General features: G+C 38.5%; 1 protein-coding gene across 6 annotated transcripts in view; it reads left to right on the forward strand.

The window, feature by feature from the left end:
- The window catches only part of PTPRZ1 (protein tyrosine phosphatase receptor type Z1), a 121,569-nt gene that overhangs the window by 44,258 nt on the left and 50,715 nt on the right, over positions 1–26,596 (forward strand). For all 6 annotated transcript variants that reach the window (XM_060687121.2, XM_060687122.2, XM_060687123.2 and 3 more), the window contains exons 3-4: positions 22,877–23,056; positions 24,875–25,026. In XM_060687121.2, the coding sequence (XP_060543104.2) occupies positions 22,877–23,056; positions 24,875–25,026 (332 nt within the window). The remainder of the gene's footprint in view (positions 1–22,876; positions 23,057–24,874; positions 25,027–26,596) is intronic.

The following is a 26,596-nucleotide window of genomic DNA, read 5'->3' on the forward strand; positions in this document are numbered from 1 at the left end:
GGAGACCCTTGCTGTTGCATTACAAACGAATGGAAAAAACGGGAATTGTTACAACTGCAGGAAGCCGGGCCACTTCCGCAATCAGTGCCGAATGCTGCATCAGCCGCAAAGCCCATCCCCTAGAGGGGCGGGGCAAAGGCGTGACGAGGGGACTAAGCCCAGAACCATCTGTCCTCGTTGCAAGAAAGGCTATCACTGGGCAAACCAATGTCGCTCCAACCCTATTCAAAATTCGGACCAGGGAAACTAAATTCGGGGCCGCCAGCTAGCCCCACACCCAAGGCTGAGCCTCCTCCAACTCGATTTTCTCTTCGAGCCTCAGAGACCATTCATGCCAGTTTGCCTGGGAATAATTACTTTCTGCCTTTGCACCCTGATTCCCCCCTGCCACAACTGCCTCTTTTGGTTTTTCCCGAACGAGATTTAGTTACTCAAGGCATTTTGGCATCCCCTTTTCTAACCGACTCTGCTGATCTCTCTTCTGTTGGACTGATCTTCACTACTAACTCTCCTGTTTTCATCTCCGCTGGCCAGCTGGCTGCTCAAGCTATTCCTATTACCCCGGCTATGCAATCTTTTCCGTCTGATCTTCCATCTGATCTCCTTGCTATTGAACAGCCCGTACAAGCGGCAAAACCTCTGGCAACGTTTCTTTTAAATGGTCGACCTTTTACAGGACTGCTGGATACTGGCGCCGACGTTACTGTCATTCGCTCCGACGAGTGGCCGGCGGATTGGGAAACCGAATCCTCCCCCTCAGTCAGGGGGGTCGGTGGTTCTCAGTCTGCCCACGTCAGCCGCCAATGGCTTGCTGCTTCCTCCCCTCACACCTCCTCTATGGTCTATATTAAACCTGTTGTCCTTCCTCTCCATGTCAACCTATGGGGACGAGACCTCATGTCTCGGTTGACTACAAAACTCACCATAGAATGACTTTGCCCACACCTCTGCGTCTAATTCTTACCTCCCCTTCACCTGTTTGGGTTGATCAATGGCCTATGCCCCAAACCAAAGCTGATGCCTTAAAGCAACTGGTACACGAACAGCTAGAAAAAGGGCATTTGGAACCTTCTGTCAGCCCATATAACACACCCATTTTTGTATTAAAAAAGAAATCAGGCAAATGGCGCCTCCTACAGGATTTGCGTAATATCAACAAGATTATACAGCCCATGGGGCCTTTGCAATGTGGCCTGCCTAATCCGAACCTGATACCCAAAGACTTTGACTTAATGGTGATTGATCTCAAGGATTGCTTTTTCTCTATTCCACTGCACCCAAAGGACCGGCAACTATTTGCATTCACCATACTTGAACACAACAATTCAGCACCAAACGCTAGATATCAATGGACAGTACTGCCTCAAGGCATGCTTAACAGTCCCACTATGTGTCAATATTATGTGCATCAGATCCTGTTGCCATTCAGGCAAAAACACCCTCAATTTTTGGTATACCACTACATGGATGACATTTTGATTGCCGCTCCTGGCCCAATGGGTACAGTGTCTAAGGAATTCCCATCACTCTTAGCTATTCTGCAGAAAGGGGGTTTGATGGTTGCTCCTGAGAAGGTACAGCTATTCCCACCCTTCTCTTACCTTGGTCACAAACTGTCTCTTGCTAGATCTACCCCCAGCCTGCCTACTTTATTTCTCCCACAAACAACTACATTGGTACAGTTACAACAGTACCTGGGCTCAGTCAATTGGGCCCGTCCATATATGGGACTGACCACCAGTCAACTGACACCCTTATTCACAGCATTAGGCGGGGGGAAACATCCTGCGGACAAAATTACATTGAACAAGGAACAGCTTGATGCTTTACAAATGGTGCAACAAGCTATGAGCAGGATATGGGTAGATCGGTGTGTGACCAACGTACCGTTAGAATTGGTCATTCTTAACACCCCCTCATTACCCACTGGAGCCTTGATTCAGAAGGTACCCAACAAAGTTTTGATACTAGAATGGATTCATTTGGCACACACACCTAGAAACACAATAGTTCAAAAAATTGAGCAAATCGCACAATTGACTATTAAAGGACGTATGCGCTCCAAAGCCATGGTGGGCCAGGAGCCTTCCTTCCTCCATGTCCCAATGCCTCTCCATGCTTGGGAACAATGTATGACCACCTCAGAATCCCTCCAGTGGGCCACTAATGATTGGTATGGTACTGTATCATGCCATCCCCCAAATGATTTTCGTTTTAAATTGCTCACACAACTTCCTATATCCTTTTCTTCCCCTTGCTCTTCTTCACCTCTTCCTTCTGCCCCAACAGTGTTTGCTGACGGGGGAAAAACTCACGGTGCCTGTGTCTGGCTACAGGATGGCTCTTGGATCACCAGAACAACAGGGCCCCAGACCAGTGCACAAAGATCTGAACTTGCTGCCACTATTCTTGCTTTTAACCAATTTGCTGACATGCCTTTCAACTTAATCCTGGACAGTCTTTATGTTACACAGATCGTAAGGACTATCCATGAAGCATATATTTCTCTGACCACTGATTCTGCACTGCTGGCCCTTTTTCTGGCACTACAGCAGCTTATTACTAACCGCACCCATTTCTTCTTTGTTGCTCACATACGTAGCCATCAACCTTTCCCTGGGCCCCTTACCCAGGGAAATGAGGTGGCTGATGCCGCAGCCTCGGCTGCTAATCTCTTCCCACTACTTAAAACCCCCACCCCTTGGGAAAGCCATGCATATTTCCATCAGAACAAAAAGGCCCTGATGAAACAATTCGGAATCACCGCTGCTGAAGCCGCTGCCATCCTCCAGCAATGTCCTACATGTAGCAAACAAGCTCATGGGCTCCCCCTTGGTGTCAACCCGAGAGGAATAGGAGCCTGTGAGATTTGGCAAATGGACGTCACAAGGTACGACTCCTTTAAACCATGGAACTACCTGCATGTGACCATTGATACCTATTCTGGATTTATCATGGCAACCCCACAAAGGGGAAAGACAGTAAAACATGTCATTAATCACTGCCTGCGCACCTTTGCCGTCCTTGGCTGCCCTAAAGAATTAAAAACTGACAATGGGCCAGCATACATAAGCACAGTTTTTGCCTCATTTCTTAACAAATGGGGAGTGACGCACAAATTTGGAATCCCCTATAACAGTCAGGGGCAGGCAGTGATAGAAAGGGCTAATCAGACCTTGAAAAATGCCCTAGAGCGCCACACGGCTGGAGAAGGCAACCTTAATCCTCCAAATTTACCAGCCATTCAAAATTTCCTAAACCTCTGCCTTCATACTTTGAACTTTTTAAACATCGCCGGAACGCCACCGACTACGGCAGCGGAACGTCACTTCACCACCCCATCGTCTGATCCGGTCCGATTTCTTGTTTACTTTCGCCAGCTGCCTGACCCTACCTGGAGAGGACCTGCACAACTTCTTGCCTGGGGACGTGGCTACGCTGCAGTGCAACACGATGATCGGACCTATTGGATCCCCGGGAGAAACGTCCGTCCCTATCATTGCAACCCACCAGAACCCGATAGAGCCACCGCCACCCTACCCACCCCCGCCACAGTGGCTTGACCTTTGTCGAACTACCGCGAGAACTATGTGAAAACCGATAACCCTCCCGCAATGCACCCAGCTGACCGCTTTCGCTGTACTTGCCCTCGTCATCTTTATCCTTATTTTACTTCTGGGCCACTGCAATGCTTCATTGATTCAGACCACCCCGATCCGAGCCGTTTATCACGCCAACACCACTGCCGTTATTCGCTGTCAATACTTTGGCTCCCCTCGACACTATCATTTGTGGATCCAGCATGGCGAGCCCCTACAACCCTCCAGCCGTATCCGCATGACTGCCCCTCGACAAGGAACTTACATCCTGCGCATAAACCAATTACGGCCAACTGATGCTGGACTGTACTTTTGTGATGTTACAGAAACTGCCACCTCCACTCATTCCAGTAAGGCTACTCTCCTCAATGTCCTTCCCCACAGCCCTACTCATTCCACACATGCCCATCGACAGCGCCGAAATGCACATCAAAATCAGAATTGTAGCCATTGCATTACTCAAGTCAACCAAGGGACAACCACCGTCCACACCATGGTTTATTCTAATATAAAGCCTGACGGGTGCAGGACCAGCAAATCTACATGCTTTCTGAACGGAACAGAATACCAAGTTTGCAAGAAAGGCAACAAGAGCACTTGCCACAGCCCGAAAATTGCCACCCGATACAACATCTCTGTTTGGGTAGGTTTGGGCATTGTTTCTGGAAATGCTGGGGCTGCCAACCTGAAGTACCAAAACCATACAACACTCACCAAAGCGGACACCTGGGAGCTGGAATTCGACGTATGTGATGCAATGGACAAAATTGCCTCCACTTCATGTGGCTCCCAAGCATGGCGTAACACCTATATACACAATCATAAATATCTGTGTACCCGAAATCAACCCCAGCCGGTGGGCCGCCCCTTTCTGCGACCCTGTATAACCTGGGGTGACCCCCTAAAAACTGGTTGGAGAGGAGTATGTGACTACACTGGAGGTGGTTATAAAGGCTGCTACAACCCCCTCAACACGGCCAAAAGGACTATTGACCTTCTTGCACGGGTGACTGGCTCTAATAGAATTCGCCTTCAATTCGCGAAAGACCATCCAAAAATGGAAGCCTATGGCCTTGGAATTGATGGCACTGGCAAGGATCCAGTAACCTATATAACCGCAAAGATTGAGACTCTAGAGGAGGCCAGACGAATACAATGGTCAGTCTATGACACACTTGAGACCTTGCGAGAGGAAGCCACACCTATAGTATCTACTACTGCTCGAAATCTCTTTCTGGAATTCGCTTCAAAAATTGCCCAAACCCTAGGCGTAAAAAATTGCTTCGTGTGTGGGGGCACCAACATGGGAGAGCAATGGCCGTGGGAAGTCCTTGAGGCCGACCCTGCGCTGATTAACAACATGACTGCAGCCGGAAACCTTACAATGCGACCTCACCCCACCTCCACTACATGGACATTGACTACTAACATCATTGGCACTAACTGTTTCTATCAAAACAGCTACCACCCCGTCGGCACTCTCCTCTGTAAAGGACAATGGGATAATCACATGTGGACTTCTGCTTCCAACTTCACAGAACCCACAAAACTTAATTCCACCTTCTTCTCCTACTTACTAAAGCCCAATAAACACTGGACAGCTCCTGAAGGCATGTATTGGGTCTGTGGCAACCTCGCCTATGAATATTTACCACCGAACTGGAGCGGGTCTTGCGTTCTGGGATGGATCAAACCATCGTTTTTTCTCCTCCCACTCATTGAAAAACAAACACTGGGAATTCCGCTCTATGATGACTGGCGGAAAAAGAGAGCGCTTGACAATGGGTTTGGTGGCGTTTCTGTGGGCAACTGGAAAGATGACGACTGGCCGCCCGAACGAGTCATCGCATATTACGACCCCGCCACATGGGCTGAGGACGGGTCTTACGGCTACCGAACCCCGATCTACATGCTGAACAGAATTATTCGCTTACAAGCCATTTTGGAGTTAGCAGGCCGACGCATAGATGCAGCTCTTAACACCATCGCGACCGCTCAAGACAAATTGCGCACTGCTGTGTATCAGAATCGCTTAGCCCTTGATTACCTTTTAGCAAAAGAAGGGGGAGTATGTGGAAAGTTTAACCTGACAAACTGTTGTTTACAAATAGATGAGACAGGGAAAGTTGTAGCGGACCTTACCGCTGAGTTAAGAAAGCTTGTGCATGTACCCGTACAAAAGTGGACGGGAATACTTGATGAAGGGGGTTTTTTGGGAGGAATATTCCGCAATTGGAAGCAAGCAGTGTTCATGATTGGTGTCATTCTTTTAGGCCTCCTCATGCTCCCATGCCTAATCCCCGTAATCCGGAGTATTATCCAATCCACGGTAGAGAGTGTGGTCCAAACTAGAGAAAAACATATTAACATAGCTCAAACAGACACTAACGACATACTACAGCAAAAGGCATTGCTATCTGTCCTCTCTGATGAGGAAGATGATCGTGTTTAAAAAATTAAAACAAAAAGTAGGAGATGTTGTGACATGCTCAGAAGCTACGCGCAGGCATGAGAGAATCATGCTGTACCGCGTATGCGAGAAACTAGATAAAGGTTGCAACAACTCATAGGTAACTGTAACAAATTACTAGCAGCTAGGATTGTAGATCTTCTCAAATTTGGGCATTGCTTCTCTGTATTACTTGCACTTACGTATGCATTACATGAGACATGCTGTGATTTATTATTGGCTTAAGCTAACAAACCCCTCCTGCCTTTGTTTGTGTACAATAAAAGAGGCTCCCGGAGTCAGATCTGGGTTCGTCTCATCCCGAGAAAACTCGTGTCCGTGTCTTTTCTCAATATTGACCTCATGGGCGGCCCGCGGAAAACTCACATAGGATTATGCATTTTAGTATGAATGTACCAAAGAACAGGATAGTCATATCTGACAGAACAATTGCAATTAAACATAAAGGGCAAAAACTAGATCAAGTTAGGTTAATGTTTGTATTTTAGTATCATGTGTATGGGAAAATGGCTTATAGAAAGTCTATCTATGTAGTTGTAAAGAATTAATAGTCTAAGGCATTTTCTTAATATAATAAGTATATATTATAATAAGCATAATATATAAATCTTGTATCAAAATAACATATTACTAAATCTGAAAAGATGGAGCAGTAAATGGCTTTTATGATTAGATGTCAAAATTTGTTAAAGAATTGTAGTTTTGTATTACACTTTGTAGATACATTTAGTTTCGATGTCTCACTTATTCATACATACATATATATATATATATATATATATATATATATATATATATACTGTATATATATTATTAGCACTTCTGTGTAATATTTATCACATATATATTATTTTTTAAACAATAAAAATGGGTATTTACAAGGTTTGTGTGGTAAAGCATGAGATAGAGTCAAAAATAAATATGGGCTGATTACATAAGTTACTGATCAACATAAAAGAAGTAAATTGGGATGAATTGGTCATATTATTAAGATAGGTAATTGGTCATATTAAGATAGGTAGCAACCCATCTTGCTTTCAAGTGACTTATAGAAGGAATTAATGAGGACTGAATTGCAAACAAATATATTAAGGGAGAATGGATGGTCATGAGGAAGGGGAAGACCAGTGATTTAAAATGATGATGTTCCCAACAACGGGAATTTTTTTTAAAAAAGGCACTGCATAAGAACAAAAACACAATACTGAAATGGTATCTTTATTTATTTATTTATTTTTTAATTTGATTTATATGCCGCCCTTCTCCGGAGACTCAGGGCGGCTTACAAGGTGTTAAGCAATAGCCTTCATACTTTTGTATATTTATACAAAGTCAGCTTATTGCCCCCACAAACTGGGTCCTCAATTTACCTACCTTAGAAAGGATAGAAGGCTGAGTCAACCTTGAGCCTGGTGAGATTCGAACTTACAGTAATTGCAGACAGCTGGTGTTAATCACAATACTATCAGTCTGCTGAGCCACCAGGCCCTATATGGAGTTGGTAAAAGCACAAATGGTTTACAAAGATACAAAGAGATGTATGAATGGTGCTAATTAGTATAGAATACATTTAGCTGTATTATATTACATCTAATTCTTTGGTTTATTATCTTTTACTCTATTTCCTACTGTATATAATAGTTTATCTGGAAAAGGATTATCATGATGAGTAAGTAAGTGCCTGTATTGTCTTACACAAGAAGTGACCTTTTCTGTCCCATCTCTTCTGGGTTAATTAATGAACGTGTTAAACTGGGAATTAAGAGTTCATTTAATTGTTTTCTCAAGCCTGAGCAGTGTTGCTGAACTACATACATTCAAAAAAAGAAGATGTCACTGGCTGCTGAAAGAATCAGGGATGAATTGCTTGACCATAAAAATGTACAAATCCATAAAAAATGCTTTGCTGTTGTGTTGACATCAATGAAAGAAATTAACATTAAAGGAAGATTACATTAAATGATGTGAAAAGTGTACTAAAAGTTGACAGGAAAATGAATGTTAAAATTTTGATTATACTTCATGACTAATCTATTAACTAAATAAATATCCTTCACATGATTATAGTTCAAATATTATAATTTCTGATTAATCCCCAATTATATTATTACTGATTATATGGTTTCTCTGTCAGAGATTCATAGTAAGTTTAGAAACAATGATAATACTAAGGGAAGAGTTTATAACAACTACAGAAGTCTGACAAGGCAGAGTTCTAATAAAATAATGCACTGATTTAATAAAAATGTCAAGAGAATATGTATAGTTTGAAGAACAAGGAATTCTTAGAATAGTTTTAATGTTTTTATCTTATTCTCCATTTTCTAACATATTGGATTTGGAGATAGCAGAATGAGTATTAAGTTTCCATATAATGTATTAAGATGATAATGGGAAAAACCAATAGTTCCTTAAAGAAATTAATTGCCCCTATTCATATATAGCCCAGATTTTACCATAATAAGCAATAAAATTGATCTAAGAATAAATGTTCCTGAATACAGAAAATGTGCATCCAAGAAATGTACAGTATTATTAGAAGCAATATAATAATATAATATTGGTTTTAAAATCCGCAAATGTTATCCCATTTTCTTAATAACCAGTATGAAATATTAGCTTTTAATTAAAGCATTTTAATATATGTATAATAGATAGATAGATAGATGATAGATGGTAGATAGATGGTAGATAGATAGATAGATAGATAGATAGATAGATAGATAGATAGATAGATAATCTCTAACAATACTAGTTATACTCAATTCTAAAACATTTTATTTCTCTCCAAATGTAAGGTTTCATTATATAGGACCAGAATAATAGTATTAATTTCATGCTCTGTAGGCTTCAAAATAATATTTATTACAGAAAATGTCAGAAAGAGAGAATACAAAGTAACATTTCTGCCTATTTTATCTCTTATTCTGACATATATTATAATGATGGAAATAATACTATGAGGAATAATTTATTACAGAAATTGTGCAGATAAAAATAAGATTCAGATGTATATTTTTCAATTAGGATTTTAACGTTCAGGTTATTTATCAAGTTAATTGATTCTTACAACTGCTTTGAATTACTCTTAGAGGTGAGACATGTATCATCACTCCTATATTCTAAAAATGCCACCAATCCAATGTGTTTTCATAGCTGCTTCCTTATTTTCTTACTATTGATTGAAAAGAATCAAGAATCTAACAGCATTATTTTTGCACCAAAACAAAATTCAGTCAGGTTTATACATTCCATCATTTGACGCTGTAGAATTTCCATGCATGTTTGTGGATTATAAGATATTTATTAGGCAAAGGAAAGAAAAAGTGTATTTGGGGGATTCTGTTTCCATTCTGTTCTTTATTGTTGCTGGGATTCCTGATTTATTTACTTTCCAGTAGTTAACTTTTGTTTAAAAATATGCTATTCAGGATAGCAAATTTGTGCATTCTTGGGTTTTGCCTTGTTGCCAGTTTCTTTCTCTAGCACTAATTAGCACCGTATGGTTAGTGGACCCAGGATTCTACAATGCAATACAGAAAATGTGTGTCCTTTTGCTTGACTTTTATTTTAATTGATCTAACGTCAAAAAAATGTAAGAAGATGTTGCTATTATCTCAGACTAATTACTGTATGTAGGATATGGGGGCATCTGTTTTCATAATTCTAACAAGCTGCCTATTGTCACTTCGATGTCCAGAAATGTCTCTGTCTAATAAAATAAATAAATAATAAATAAAATAAATAAGAAACTATCCTGATTGGCTTGATACTTTGCCACTGTGGAGTGTCCAATCTTTTCAAGATATTCAGTTACAATTATTCTTTTACGTTGTCAAGAGGAAGTTCTTTTATTCTTTTATCATTTTATCCTTTGTTTTCCTAAATTTCACTATTTAGTTTAGATTTAGATGTGCAAGATCCAATCTGGGTCAGACACCAGAGGCTTAGTCTTCCAAGCTTTCGGACTCGTGCTGGAGCCCATCCTACACATTCTGGTGAGAGAGACATTCCCTGAGGATTGGCTCCAGCATGAGTTCAAAGGCTCAGAAGAGTAAACTTCTGATCCTAGTGACTGACCAGATTGAATCCTGCAACATTATCCTGGAACATCTATATATTTGCCTTCCTTTGTGAGATTAGATTTTTTATCATCCTGTCTTTATTATTATTATTTAATAACTCAAGAGCCATCTGATCCTACCTATGGATGTATACCCCATAAATACTACTTTCTGCAAATGTATCTAGGATTGAAACTTCAGTCCTTTGTGAAATAAAATAAACATATATAACACTCCTTCCTTCTCCTATTTTCTCCACAAATCAGCCTTGTGAGGTGGGTTGGGTTGGGTTGGGCTGAGAGAGAGAGTGACTGGCCCAAGATCACCCAGCTGACTTTCATATCTAAGCAGTACTAGAACACATGATCTCCTGGTTTCTAGCTTGATGCCTTAAGCACTAAGCTAAACTGGTGTAAATTTCCATTGGCTGATATATATTGTTCTTTCTTAATCTAGTTTTATTTTATTTGAAAAAAGTTAAAATACAAAATTCCAAAAAATTTAAAAACAAAACAAAACAAAAATGAAAAGCAAACAAGACATTGAAAAAAGTGCATTAAAAACAAAATCCAACACGTATACATATATTATCCCCTCCAGATGAATACTGATTAATATATTGTGAGCCCTTTCTCCCAAACTCTATTCCCCAGAATAGAAAATAGAGAATTTTATTTTGTTGATCCTTGTGGAAATAAGATTGTTATTTTTCATTCATTTGAAGAGTTTGGGATGATAAAATTATTTTGATGGTCAGATACTACCTTCCATATATAGAGCTCAAAGTTGTTGAACAGCTGCAGTGGCATGGGCCTTCTCTTGTTTTTTCTGTCAGAAACCTTCAAGAAGTGAATAATTCCAGTGCAGACCCTCTGCTCTTGGACAGCTTCCTGTGATCTACTTTCTCTGGAGAAATCTCATTCCACTGGCATTCACAGAGAGCACTTTGTACCTTACTGGTGTGTTCTTCTTCTTCCTTGAATACAAGTATATTCGTATTCTCTTCTAAGAGGGATGCAAGTTTACATTTCAAATAGGCATAATTAATGTATCCTTTTTATACATCTTATAAATATGTGAAAGAAGAGGAATGTTTAAAATGGAAAGCATAACAAATTTATCAACATTCACTTCATGAATAATTAATTTCAATGCCATGAATAAATGAAATAATCAACCATATTCAATCCAAGAACATGCCATATTTCCTTATAGAAAGGCAAAAGTTATTCATAACAACAATATAAATCAAAGGAAAAAGAAAAGAAAAAGAGCAGCTAGTAATTAGTAATTAATATAGCATCTAAAAAGTGATTCAGAACTCTCTAATTTCTTAATATGAGTTTGGTATAATGATTGAGGTTCAGGCTAGAGACTGGGAGTCTATAAGCTAGCCCAGCCTTAGACATAAACCTAACTGGGTGACTAGACAGTGAGTCACTCACTACACATCTAAGAAGTAACAAATTATTTTTGAAGAACCTCATCAAGAAAACTGAAAGAACTTGTGCAGGAAGTTTCCATGAATTAAAATCAATGCATTCGTTAATAATTTGCCTGTATTATCATCACTTTAAAAAACCATTAGTAACTCATCATCACAAAATATTGTCTTAATTTATGGTTTATAGTGCATAGGGGTCTATAAAGCAGTTGCTGTAGTTAGATAGAGATATTTGCTCTGTTTTATTCTACATATTTTCTGGTTTTTACGCTATTTTTAATCCTATAGAAATAGGTGATACATTAAAACCATGTAGTAAATAAATCAGCAATTAATATACTCAACTGAATAATTTCACCAATAAGTTAACTATAGCAATATGTATGATTCCACAAATTTTAATACAGCCTTGTTGACTTGTTTTATGAAATATTTTTCATATAATAATAAAATTATATGACACCCAATTCCCAATGACTCTGGATGGTTTACAGTTGTTGAAATATTTAAAAACAAACAAGACAAAAGCAGCACAAGACAAAAGAACAATATTTAGAAATAAATAGACCCTGAGGGGAACAGAAAGGATGAAAGAGGCTCAATCAACCTCTCCAAAAATGCTTTCAGGATAGGAAGAAAACTGCATCCAGATTGTTTGGAGGTAGAAAGACACATCACATTTGGCACAACAATTAAACTAGCTTTCTTTTACCATAATCCAGCCAATTCAGACAAATTATAGCTGGAGTAGACTCCAGATGTCATTCCAACTATATTGCATTACTTTCAGTGGGACAGAAATTTTGCTGCAACCAGGAACAATCTTCATCTATCTCCTAAGAAATCAATTACAAATAACTGCAGTTAAAGTTGAATAAGTGCAAAAATTATGCCAAATGGCATAGAGACACAGAAAATAACACTATAATGTAACACACTAGGAGGAATGCTGATGGCAATTGCCTTGAAAAGTTTTTGTTTATGCTCACTTATATGAACCCATCGAAATTGGCTTTGGATTTTTGTCATTGGGTTTGTACAATTCCTGATTCTTTTACATCATTTACACATTTTTAAAAAGTGCCCTAACACATTAAAAGACAGGAACAAAATATAAGAGTAGAAAATTCCCTTTTCCTTTCCTGCAAGCGTTTTGTGTCCTCTGAAATAATAAGTTTTGCATTTCATGAAAATTCAGTATTCAATTGTTCGTAGGAGACATAGATATGCATAGAACTAAACTTCTAATGAAAGCCATCTTAGTATAGCGATTAAAGCATCAGGCTAGAAACCAGGAGACAGTGAGTTCTAATCAGTGGTGGATTGCTCCCGGTTCGCCCTGGAACCGATAGCAGCGGCGGTGTGAGATTCCGCCCACCCACCCACCCGGACGCTTCTGCACATTCGCAGAACCATCATGCGCGCAGAACGAGCAAACCAGTAGCGACAGGTTTTAAAACCTGCCCCTGGTTCTAATCCCATCTTGAGCACAAAGCCAGCAAAGAGAACTTGGGCCAGTCACTTTCTCTCAGCCCTACGAAGCAAACAATGGCAAATCACTTCTGAAAAACCTTGTGAAAACCCATGGAGGGACTTGTGTCCAGGCAGTCTCCAAGAATTAGACACGGGGAGGGGGAGGAGACCCTTCAAATATAATTTTCTTATACAAGTTATACTTTATTTGCCAGTGTTATTCTTTTGTCTTATGCTGTTTTTGTATTGTTCTTTGTTTTTAAATGGTTCAACAACTGTAAACCATCCAGAGCAGGGGTGAAATGCTCCCGGTTCAGACCAATCCGGTAGCGATGGAGGCGGTGGTTCGGAGAACCGGTAGCAACCCCCCCCCATGCCCAGCTGAGCCGCACAATCATCAGAGGCTTTTTTTTTTACTTTTAAAAGCATTTTTTCTACAACTTCGACCGAAAAAATGCTTTTAAAAGTAAAAAAAAAAAAGCCTCTGATGATCGCGCGGCTCGTCAAAGGCATTTAAAAGAAAAAAAGGTTTTTTTTTCTTTTAAATGCTCTGATAATCCGAGCTGAGTTGATTGGCAGATCGTCAGAGCATTTAAAAGAAAAAAACCATTTTTTTTTTAAAATGCTCTGATGATCCAAGCTGAGTTCCCTGATCGGCAGAGGCTTTTTGAAAGCATTTTTTTACAACCTCTTAGCCGAAGAGGTTGTAGAAAAAATGGTTTTAAAAGTAAAAAAAAAAATGACCACGCCCACATTACTCCCCCACCAAGCCACGCCCACAGAACTGGTAGTAACAAATTTTAGATTTCACCCCTGATCCAGAGTCATTGGGGGCCATAGAATTTTATAAATTATTATTATATGAAAAATATTTCATAAAACAAGTCAGCAAGACTGTATTGAAGTGTCTCCAAAAATTAGACATGACTGAGTGGAGGGTGGGGGAATGTTCAAATGTAACATCTTATACAAGAGCTCTTCAAAAATTAGTTTTCATTTATATTTGTATGAAAGTACAATATAACTCTTGCTTATAAAGCTTACTTATTTATTTGAAACTTTTATAAGCCATCTGCCTGATACCAAACTTTGGACAGTTCCCAATTAAGAATTAAAACATAAAAACTATATTAAAACTGTTAAAACCATAAATATTAAAAACAAACAAACATAGTGCCTAATCAAGCTTCCAAAAGTAGTCATCTCGTTCCTGTTTCAGTGCTTGGGAGAAAAGCCGGGTGTTCAAAGCTTTACAGAAGGCCAGGAGGCTAAAGGTCTGCTCAACCTCAGGGGAAAAGGGATCCATAGAGCAGGGGCTCCCACAGAAAAGGTATACTCCCTGCCTCACATAAAGTTGTAATGTTTAAGGGAAATGACTAGGTGTGTGATTACCCTATCTGACTTGCTAGGACAGGTAGATGTCCTAAGGGAAAGGTGATCCTGTAGATAACCTGGCTCTGTGCCATATAGGGCTTCAAAGGTGATAATCTGCACCTTGAATTGCCCCCAAAAGGAAACTGGAACCCAGTGTTGATTATGCAATAGAGCAGTGGTGTCAAACTCAATTTCATTGAGAGCTACATCAGGTTTGTGTTTGACCTCGGGGGGCGGAGTCAGCGTGGGCATAGCCAGCTTGACATCACTCGTGTTGGGGGTTCCTGTGGTGGCCCCAGTGCTCTACCAGAGAAAACGGGCTCCTGACATCGGTTTTTGGCTGCGACGGCCTCCTGCAATCCTCTACCAGCAAAAGCTCTAACCAGGAGGGTGCTGCATGTGGCCTTCCCGATCTCTGTTTTCGCTGGCAGAGGCATCGCAGGCCACGCCTTCACTGTTTACAGGGCAGCCCTGAGGGCCAGATCTAAGCACCCCGTGAGCAGGATCTGCCCCCCGGGCCTTGAGTTTGACACCCGTGCAATAGAGGTATTACACGAGTAAACCTAGGGATACCCATGATAGTACAAGGGACACATTCTGGATCAATTGAAGCTTTTGAGTGGGCTTCAAGGGCAGCCCCATGTATAGTGCATTGAAGTAATCCAACTGAGAGGTGACCAAGACATGAGTGACTGTCAACAAGGCCTTCCAGACCAGGAAAGGATATAATTGGCACACTGGATGAGTATGTGTAAAGGCTCTCCTAGCCACAGCTACCACCTGCTCCTTCAGCAGGAGCCCTCCCAAGAGGACTCCCAAATTGCACAGTCCAGCGAAATGCTATCCCATCCAGAGTCAAAGATGAGGGCCTGAGGAACCAAGAATCCAGAGTCACTCTGTCTTGCCAAGTTGAGTCAAAGTTGGTTTCTCTCCATTCAGACCCTTACAACTTACATTCACTAAACCAGCACAGCCATGGCATCACCTGTCTGACTAAGGTTGGAGATATATAATTGGGTCTCAGCTAATGAGTTACATATAATGTGGCTATTTTTAAACTGGACTCCAGTTTAAAAATCCTCTACTTATATACCTGAGGATAAATTCTACTAAATTCAATGGAAGCAGCATTGCACTCATTTTATTGTATTGCATGCATGCGCTCATACAATAGAGCAATCTATTCAGAATAATTTTGGAGCCTGCCGGTATAATTGGGATAACATATTTTCTACATTGCTCTACTCAGGGCATACCTTTTTAATATCTTTATTTGTAGTTTGTATATCTAATTTTATTCATTTAAATATTTATAATGCATAGTGGTTCTAGATTGTCTTCAGAGAAGCTTTACATTCAGAGTTAGCTAAATGACATTTTCCCTCTGTTTTTTTATCTAATTCTGCATGCAAATACTTTCCTTCCATCTATGCCTCTTGGTTCTGCAAGTTGTGCAGAATATTAATACTCTTTGTATATTTAGATGCTCAGTTGTTCTAACTGGTGAGACATGCAGAAATAGGACATTTGAAAAAGTTTTTCAATTATGATAAATATTTGCTGCTATGTGTACTGATCAAATCTTCATATCCGGAAGTGTGTGAGTAGCAACTCTTGAAGTTCTCCATGTCCCCCATTCTTCTCTTTTCATCATTTCTGGATATGAGTGACAGCAGGCAAAGATCAGCTCTTTCTTATGCTATAGGACAACAGAAACATCTGCTTTTCTGTCAGCCATCAACTGAAAAGTCTTCTTATTTTGATATCTAGATTGCAGACTCTGTTAGGTCCTGTGTTGAGATGCAGATACATTGAATATGGAGAGCCATCATGGTTGTTGGGAAATATCTTCCCCTTAGAAGAAGCTCTGCTGATGTTGAGCTACAGCATCTGGAACTTACAATTCAGTAACATCCGAAGTGTGACAGATTGTATAAGTGTAATTACTAAAAAAGTCTTTTGTGTCAGTGTACAAAGTGTTTGGGGTGGCTGCCCTCAAGTTAATACAGTAGACATGTTCTTGGATGCCGTTGTGACAGTTTGTGTTGAGACCGGTCAGAGGGTAGGTAGCGACAGGACATGCATACACACACACACAGAGAGAGAGAGGGAGAGAGAGAGAGAACGAGAGAGAGAGCGCGCACACATAAAACGTATTAGCAATAATATATTGGAGCACAAGACCAAAACTTGAATCTGAAAGATTCAGCAAGATTTTCTAAAATATTTATTATAAGGGAGTGGGATTGTATCATAAATTCCAACTTTAAAATATGCATAACTCAGTTAAAATAGAAAAAATCCCAAAATGAGATATATGGAATATTACAGCCACACAGAATTGTGACATTGCTCCACAGACTATGAAGTTTGTCTTCTTTCTGATCTATAAATTTATAACTCAGAATCAACTACAGTCACTGAGACTACAATTATTTTAAAGGTCACCTATACTGATATAATTCAGAAAGGAACTTAGCTTGAATGTCACTTCCTAGCCAGCTGTTCACAGCAGTCCATTTTTTTTTAATTAGTGGGAAATGAACTTTTAAATTTTGAGAATGATTTTCAGGTTAAAAGTTCTGATATTTTCTCTGGGAGGAAATCCATTCAGTTAAAGAAATAGCATATATATTCACTGTTTATCACAATCTTATTCTATTTGCTTACTGTGAATTCAGTTCTTGTTAATTCATCCAAGAACTCTTTGGGATATTTTAGACTTCAACCTGAAAATAGTTCAACTCCCTATAGTGAAGGTAATCCTTGGCTAACAAATGTAACTGGAACTGTGAATCCCGTCATCAAACAATGAGGTCATTAAATGTAATGTCATGTGACCATGCTGACTTAATGGCAGCAATTCCAGTGGTGGTGGTTGTTAGGCACATTGCCCATGGCTATTGGGTAGAGGATCATGTGATCGACATTTGCAATCTCCTATCAGTTTCCCCATTTACTTTGCTTATTGGAAGACAACAGTGAAGGTTACAAATGTGATAACAGGATGCTGCCACTATTGTAATTGATAGCCAGTTGCTAAGTGCCCAAATTGTGATCATGTGACATTGCAACAACTGCAACTTCAAGGACTAGCTATAGGTGTCTCGTTTGGCATTGTCGTAATTTTAAATGGTCGCTGAATGAATAGTCATTACCTCTATTGACGGTTTTCCTGGGCTCTTGAAATACTGTATACAGTGCATTCAGAAAGTATTCAGACCCCCTTCACTTTTGTCAATTTTGTTATGCTGCAGCCTGATTCTGCAGTTGTTGAAATTCATTTTTTTCCTCATTAATCTACATTCAGTACTCCATAATGACAAAGTGAAAACAGAACTTTAGAAATGTCTGCAAATTTATTAAAAAGAAAAAAACTGAAATATCACATTGGCATAAGTACGGCAACCTCCTAAACAGGAAACACACTGACTAGCAGGGATGTGCCATTGTGTGTATTGGTTGTTCAAAACAAAAGGGAGAAATAGAAAAAAAGAAAAACCTTTAATGTATATAATGCATTGATAAATAATGTAGCCACAGCATGCAGAGAATGACTTCTGGAATACCTTCCAACTTCTTACCAAGAGCCAAGGTGCATCTGTTATGTGTAACAAAGTGATGTTTCTAAGTGTAAATTTTTGCTTTCATTCATGTTGCACCAAGAGTGCTGGGAAAGGCTGTGTAAGCTGCACGTGGTCCACTCTGGATCATGTGACTGGGAGGGGGTAGGACTTAGAATAGATAAATCATTAACATTCTGAGCCACTGAACAGGAATCCACTGGTAATTTTTTCCCTCTTTGTAGCCTTCTCACTGATCTTTTTCTGTTGGTAACTTCTCCCTACTTAGTTGGTTCCAGACTGTTCAGTTTTCAGAGTTTTCTTAAACTGTGGGGTGTTTGATGCTCTCTGAGTTTGGTTGATTTCTTGCAGACATTTCATTACCACATTAGGTAATGTCATCAGTACATCAACCATGTTACAGTTCAATCCTGAGCTACAAATATTCTCTTCCATCGATCTATTAAACTCATTGACAGAATTTCAACCTCATTTCTTTCAAACATTCTTTTGTTTGAAAGAAAGAAAGTTTGTTTCATTCTTTTTCGGAAAGGATAAAAATCCAACATACAGTATCTGTCAGCTGCAGGACTAGCATCTTAGGATCAATTCCAATAAGCAACAGAGAAGTATAGGGAGGACATAGGGAAGTACAGTGGTAAGAATATTTTCAGAGTAGGATAGAACAATTGCTGCTTGAAAATCATAGTAATTACCTGCTCTGGCAGAGAATGAGGAGATGACAGGCCATTATATATTTCTGTTCTTTGTGACAGATTATATAGAACTCAGCAAAAATTAGAGTAATCAAGCAAAATGCCAATGTAATAATATTTTTGATGCAATTCTGGCTGTCTACTATTAATTTAAATGGGTGACACAGTTTGCAAGGTTAGATTTATAATTAAAAACTTTGTTAAAATTTGGTAACATTTAAATCTAAGCAGTCAGAAGTCAGTTGTTTCATAGCGAACAATTATTAACTTTTGGAGATTGGTAAATTAGAACTAGGAGGAGGGAATATGATTGTTTTTATTTTTAAGTGGACTTTCTGTTACAAACTCTTTCCTGGAAATATTGCTCAGAATCCTGCCATAATGATGGAAAATCATAGTTTAATGAGTTACGTTGTTACATTTATGCCCTTCACTGTAGTGGGTTTCAATTTCATTTGCTACCGGTTTGCCCGTGGGCGTAAGTGCATGGCTGCGTGCAACGCTTCTGCACATGCACAGAGACTTCTGGGTGGATGGGCAGAGCCTCCCGCTGCCACTGCTACCGGTTCTCCTGATCAGGGGTGAACCGGTAGCAACCCACCACTGCCCTTCACTCTAAAGAGAATGTGATGAATTTGGCATGATATTGTTCTGCTCCTAGTATTATTCTTGCCAAGGAAGTAACATCTGGCCTTACTATTATTTCTATCAAGGATGCCCAATAGAAGCCACAATTATATCATGTCCAGCATTAGGCCCATATCCATGTAATCATGACTGACACAAAATACATGTTTTGCATAATAGTATAATGATACATATGATGTCAATTTCTCACACTCGTGAATCATCTAGTATTGGGGGTTCAAGTTAGCAAAGCAGCTGTCTAGCATGGTGTGTACAGGATCAATATTTCAGCAACGGCTAGACTGCAACTGAGTGGCTTTGTAAGTGTTCTTGTTTCACTCTTTTGCAATTTGTGAAAGGAAACTTAATCCAGAATATACTTTCATTTAGAGGTATTCAGCATGTATTCAGGTATTCAGACCTAAGTTGGTGATTCTGGGCATCTGCCAAGTGATATACTTGACATATCTTGTCATATGAAGGATGGGGAAAATAGGTGAAAATAATAGACTGAAATAATACTAGATCACCACATTTTTCATGCAAATATGAAAATCTTGTGAAAATTTTACATTAACAGTACATATTGGGGGTGAATCTCTGCCCCCCACAGAGAGGGCTCGCAATCTGGGTGTCCTTCTGGATGCACGGCTGTCTTTAGAAGAGCATATGACGGCCGTGGCCAGGGGGGCCTTTTATCAGGTTCGCCTGATTCACCAGTTGCAGCCCTTTCTGGATCGGGACGCCCTACGCACGGTCACTCATGCCCTTGTTACTTCCCGGTTGGACTATTGTAATGCTCTCTACATGGGGCTCCCCTTGAAGAGCACTCGGAGGCTCCAACTGGTCCAGAATGCGGCCGCGCGGGTGGTTATGGGCGCAACTCGTTGTGCCCATGTGACACCCCTCCTGCGCGAGCTGCACTGGCTCCCAGTGGTCTTCCGGGTGCGATTCAAGGTGTTAGTTACCACCTTTAAAGCACTCCATGGCATAGGACCTGGGTACCTCCGAGACCGTCTTCTGCCACCAATAGCCTCCCACCGACCAGTCCGTTCCCACAGAGAGGGTCTCCTCAGGGTGCCGTCAACCAAGTTATGTCGACTGGCGGTGCCCAGGGGGAGGGCCTTCTCTGTGGGAGCCCCAGCCCTGTGGAACGAACTGCCCCCGGAAATTCGTAAGATCTCCGACCTCCGGGCGTTTCGCTGCGCACTGAAGACCCTGTTATTCCGCCAGGCCGGACTAGCAACACAATAGTTTTTAAATTGGGATATTTAAATTTATTGGGGTTTTAAATCTGAGCCACTTTATTTAATTATTTTAAATTTTATATTGTTGTTTTGTTTGTGTTTTTAAACAGGCTGTACACCGCCCTGAGTCCTTCAGGAGAAGGGCGGTATAGAAATAAAATTATTATTATTATTATATAAAATGATGGAATTGTGACAGGAAACCTTGTAACATTTTCAAAGAATATGGAAATCTAGGGAGATTTGCTGACCTCACATCATAGGGGCATTTTAAATTTGACAAACGCTATATCAGAAAGAAGGACTATGAACACCACTTTGCTACTCTTGCACTAAAACATTATTTGACATACTTATGGTCAATTAGACATTGGATGAAATATGGGAAATATATAGAAATGGAAACTTAAGAGGAGTCACTCTTTGATAGGTCAACTTTGCTGAAATGAATTTTGAAACCAAAGTGATTGAGAAAAATGGCTGAATATTAATCTAAGGACCAGCTGAGTTTCCAGATTACTTTAAAATAGAAACCAAAAATGAATGAACTAGAAATTGGGGATGATAAAAATGACCAGGAGCCTATGGAAAAAATTGCAATAATGCTAAACTGATGAAATGAATATATGATGCCATATGTGGCCCATGACTGTATATTTGTGTCTTGATGCCTGATTCAAAATTTACATGCATCATGTTGTATATTGCTCTTTGTCCAGCCCAGCAGGTTTGAGTCACAGGTACTTTTGGATTCAGAAGCAATGACAACATTGAATATAAGAACATATGGCTTTATTCCAAACCAGTATAACAACATAACATTAACTATAAACATAACATCATAACATAAAATAGCAATCAGATAATATTCAAAAATATTCAAGAACAAAAGGAAGACAAAAGACTTTTTCTGCCAGTCAGAGAACCCAGAAAAATGATGGACGGTGGGCCTCTTCAGAGCTATTGATTATGCAGCACCTGTCTCAGTCAGGTCTGCATGGAATTTCCATCTCGTGGGGATTGCCAACCAGCTTATATATATTCTGAAGCATAATTTGTCCTTTCTCAGTGAGCATTGTTTCACTTGATTTTGCCAAGCCAAAGAGATATGCTTATCTTGTCTTATTCCTGGAATGCATCATCCATTTCTGCCAAGGATAAGACCATCCCAAGGTTAAGCAGTATTGAAGATGAGAAAGATCATCGAACTTTGCACATTCTTTCCATACCAAAGAGAGGAAAAAACAAAGTATCAGCCTTTTTGTGGTTAAAATAAATGCTTACTTAATTGTCTATTACATACTGAAACATTACGTGAATCAGTAGTACCCAGCACTTAAGAACCGGATCATAATTGCTTGTTTTGGGGAGGAGGGTTCTGCTGTAACTTCAACTGGGACTAATTGTAAGTTGGAACTTTATGTTCTGACTGTCCCACAGACACTTGAGCACATTTTGGATGCTTAGCAAACAGTTGTTTGCAATATCTTTGCCAAAAAATAGTGCTTATCTATGGTTTTCAGCAAAAATACCTCATAGCAAACAATGGGTTCACTTTAAAACCACCTCAAAAAAATCCCAAAGGTGCTTTTTGAAGAGGCAACTGGACTTTCTGGTTTTTCATTTTTCTTTGAAGACATTTCACTACTCATCCAAGAAGCTTCTTCAGCTCCCACTGAAGAAACTGAAGAAGCTTCTTGGACGAGAAGTGAAATGTCTTCAAAGAAAAACGAAAAACCAGAAAGTCCAGTTGCTTCTTCAAAAAGCACCTTTGGGACAACCATGACCTGGATGGCTGAGAATCTCCATAGACCCATTTTAAAAGGTTATAAAATCAAGTTGGTCACAACTTACAACCATATTCCTTTGCAGGTTCCTTTGCAATTGTAAGTCGAGGACACACATCTTTATAATTCCTCTTCACCCATCTTCCAGTGAAACCATCTTTACCATATGCATATGTCACCATTTTCCCTCATGCATTCCTACTGTAGACACCATGAAACTGAAAATGATTGTGCTAAAACTCAAACTTCATGTTCAAGGAAAAGATTCATATTTTGATGTACTACCTTTGCTGAGATTTGTGATATGGCAGGTCATTTGTAAATGTTATTCATAACAACTTTTCTGGCATTGTCATATATTGTTGTAAAAGCATGTGAATTAGAGGGGACTCTTGTTGTTTCGGAGATTAACAGAATATCTTTTAGAACATAATTTGTGGCTTTCATAAACAAATGAAAAGCTATCAAATACGTTTAACTAAATTACTTCCCCGATTCGTTTTGATTTTTAGGAGCCTTAAATCAAACAAAGTGGGGGAAAAAATATCCAGCATGCAATGGTGCCAAGCAGTCACCTATAAATATTGATGAAGATCTCACTCAAGTAAATGTGAACCTCAAGCAACTGAAGTTCAAAGGTTGGGAAGAAGAAACTTCAGAAGACACCTTAATCTATAATACAGGCAAAACAGGTACAGAATACATATTCATATTTGGTTTGATATTCATAGAAGTTTTTGTTCACATGTGAAGCAATTATTTAAAGTTTTTTTTACAGTCTCTTGATTTATTTTATTATTTTTTATCTTTTTGAAAGTAAGATTCTTGCAATTAATGGGAAGACAGCTGGCAATAGCAAACAAGCATTAAATCACGAGGATACCAGGCACAAAAGAAATATATTAACAAAAATAGCCTTGAAATAACATAATTCCTATAATCCAGTCCTCTCTATTTTCTGAATATAAATATATTTTAGCATAATATGCATGCTATTAATATAGCCCACATTGTGCAAAATGTTATGTCACAAAGACCCAGCTAATATTTTCACAGAGTTGTTTATAAAGATATTTTTAAAAATTTATCATACTTAATTGCAATGTTCTATTTCAAGAGGCATCATTCTAATTATTGAGAGTTTGCCATGTACAGATTATCAATGTATTGATAGGTCACATAAATAAATGAGTTGAAATAAACATACCATCTATCCAATTGGTATTTAATCATATAGAATATTATTTGTCTAGAATATGTATTATAAAACTTGCAAATCTTCATATCAGTTGGTTCTAATGATTTGTATTCTTTTTGTATAAGAAAACGGTGAATTATTCCTCAAAACATACATTTGAATCACTAAATTACTTACTAATGCTTCATTTGAAAACTGAAGGGAAATTACAAAAACTTGAAGTATGGAATAGAAATCTGTTGAATATTTACCAGGCCTATAAAATATATTTCAACATTTGAAATTGAGCTATCTATTTAATTAAATTTGATATAATATTTAGTATTAATAAGGTGTTTCCCTGAAAATAAGACCCTGTCTTATATTTTTTTGAACCCTGAAATAAGTGCTTGGCCTTATTGCCATGCGCTCAAAAGCCCGATTGGGCTTATTATCAGGGGATGTCTTATTTTGGGGAAAACAGGGTAGGTTTCCCTACTGTAACATATTGTACCATTTATCTGCTGAAGCTATGTTGTTGCAAACCAATTGTATTGCTACATAATTTATTTTGTTCTTTTATTTTTCAGAAAATTTTTAAAGCAAACTGAACTTTTGAAAATTATAAATTGAAAAAACAAAACTGATATATAAAAACATTGTACTTAAAGTGTTCAAAATATATTAAAGCTCATATAAGTAATCTTATTTAATCTAACATGCAAACACTATATATTAATGCTTAGTTTAGATTCATTTTAGCTACATTATGTTAACATAAATAGTAAACCAGGATTACATTGTGTTTCCAAATAGGCAATGGGACATGTTTTCATAGAAAAGTGAGGAAGAAATGCTTGATGTGGGTGAACATTTAAAGGTGGGAGGCAGGGAAAGAGAGCTATTAGTAATTCCTTGATTCTCATCTCTAAAGTCCTTAGAAATTATTACTTTAAACATTCAGCAGTACCACAGTGAGAGTAGAAAATAATATTTAGCAGTTAATTAGCTGTAAAATTAACCCTTTCTATATTGGAGTCTACCTATATATTTCCATAATTCCCATACATAAGGTATAAATAATTACTAGGTTAAATTCAAACTGTATTCTGAGTTGAAATATGTGACTAATATTATAATTAATAATAAGCCTAATTTAACTCAAATCCTGTTGATTTCAGTGGGGGAAAATGTAGTTAACCTATTTTAAATTTCACTCATGGTGTGATATTTGATTTGATAATCTTAAAATTAATGCGGATAAATTTGAAATGCAAGTTCCTCTTTTCTTCTTAAATATAATGAATAATAGTTATTTTTTGTTTTTTTCCAGTGGAAATTAAGCTGAAAAATGAATACTTTGTGATTGGAGGAGGATCAGAAGCAATATTTAAAGCAAGCAGGATAACATTTCACTGGGGAAAATGTAATGTATCTCATGATGGATCTGAACATAGTATAGATGGACAAAAATATCCCCTTGAGGTAATTGATTTAATAACATTATAAGTATCAATATATTTGTGCACATTCTTTTGCCTAGACATAATTAAATAGCTATAAATGCCATTAATAAATTTCCCTTTGATATGATAACCTCAATTAGTTCCAAAGAATATAGCTAGTTTGCCATGTGTGCTAGTTACTAATTCTGGACACAATTTTTGAGGTGCTGCTTTTAGTCTTTCAAGGGGCACAGATTAGGTTTAATTCCATTGGATGAATCATTCTTGTGCCTTAATGTTTTCTTCAATTGCCTTTTCGGATTTGTCGTATGCTCTTACCAGAGAGTGAAGCTAAAGCTACTCAGTCAAATAAGCATGTGTTAAAGGTCCTAAGCAAAAGGAGGGCACCATAGACTCTATTTCTCTAGTTAACATGACTTTTACCCTTTCAATGCCACATTCAGCTTTAGTTTCCAACACTTATTAAGTCTTAATTTAAGTTAAGCAATGGCAGGACTGAAGAGCACTATTGTTAGGCTGTGTTTAGGTTAGCCTTAATCCAGCTCCACCTGAAACCTATTATGGCCCTCTTTTTGACAGTTGTAAAGAGCTTTTTGCTTTCAGACTTTTATTATTATTATTATTATTATTATTATTATTATTATTATTATTATTATTATGTAGAATTGGAATTTCATACCATTCTGGTATTTTATGGGCTGCCCTGTCACTTTCCTTGTTATTTTTTACTGCTGATAACTTTAGAACAATCAGAACACTCTAGAGTTAGCCTCTTCTGAAATCCAGCACAATATCAGTTGAACAACAGAGGATTATGCATGGCTTTGGAATCATTTAAAATATTGCTAATGTCTCAGTGCTACTAAATAACTTTGATATGTATTCCATTATTAATGGAAAAATAATCATTAACTATATAATTTTGTAATAATAATAAACTTAATTTATAATTTTATTTAATATCCATATATTATATTGTTTGAAACCAAGTGATATGCATCTGAGCATATCAGTGCTTTAAATTTCTAAAGTTCCTGGTATAAATTATCTGAGGGACCGTGTCTTGCTGGTCACATCTACCTGACCCATCAGAACGGGAAGGCAGGGAATGTTGCGGGTCCCATCCCCCAAGGGAGATACACCTGGTGGGACCCATGGTGGTTCTCCATGGTGGCTCCCTGGAACATCATTCCCCCAGAGATTAGAATGGCTCCCACTCAAATACTCTTCCGGAAGGCGCTGAAGACCTGGTTCTGCCAGCGGGCCAGAGTGGGATGGAGCCCATTAAATGGCTCATGTGATTTGCTGTCACCAGGGCAGGGGGTGGGAGGTGGGTGGTTATTTTGTTATATTGTACTATATTAGTTTTTGTTAGTTTATATTGTTTTAAATGTCATTTTATATTCTGTAAGCCGCCTTGAGTCGCCATGGGCGAATAAGCGGCAATATAATAATTAATATAATATAATATAATATAATATAATATAATATAATATAATATAATATAATATAATATAATATAATATAATATAATATAATATAATATAATAAAATTAATATAATATAAATACCAGAACTAATGAATGTCC

Source organism: Pantherophis guttatus, chromosome 7, assembly GCF_059756535.1.
Source record: "Pantherophis guttatus breed Tessera chromosome 7, ASM5975653v1, whole genome shotgun sequence".
Lineage (NCBI taxonomy): Eukaryota > Metazoa > Chordata > Lepidosauria > Squamata > Colubridae > Pantherophis > Pantherophis guttatus.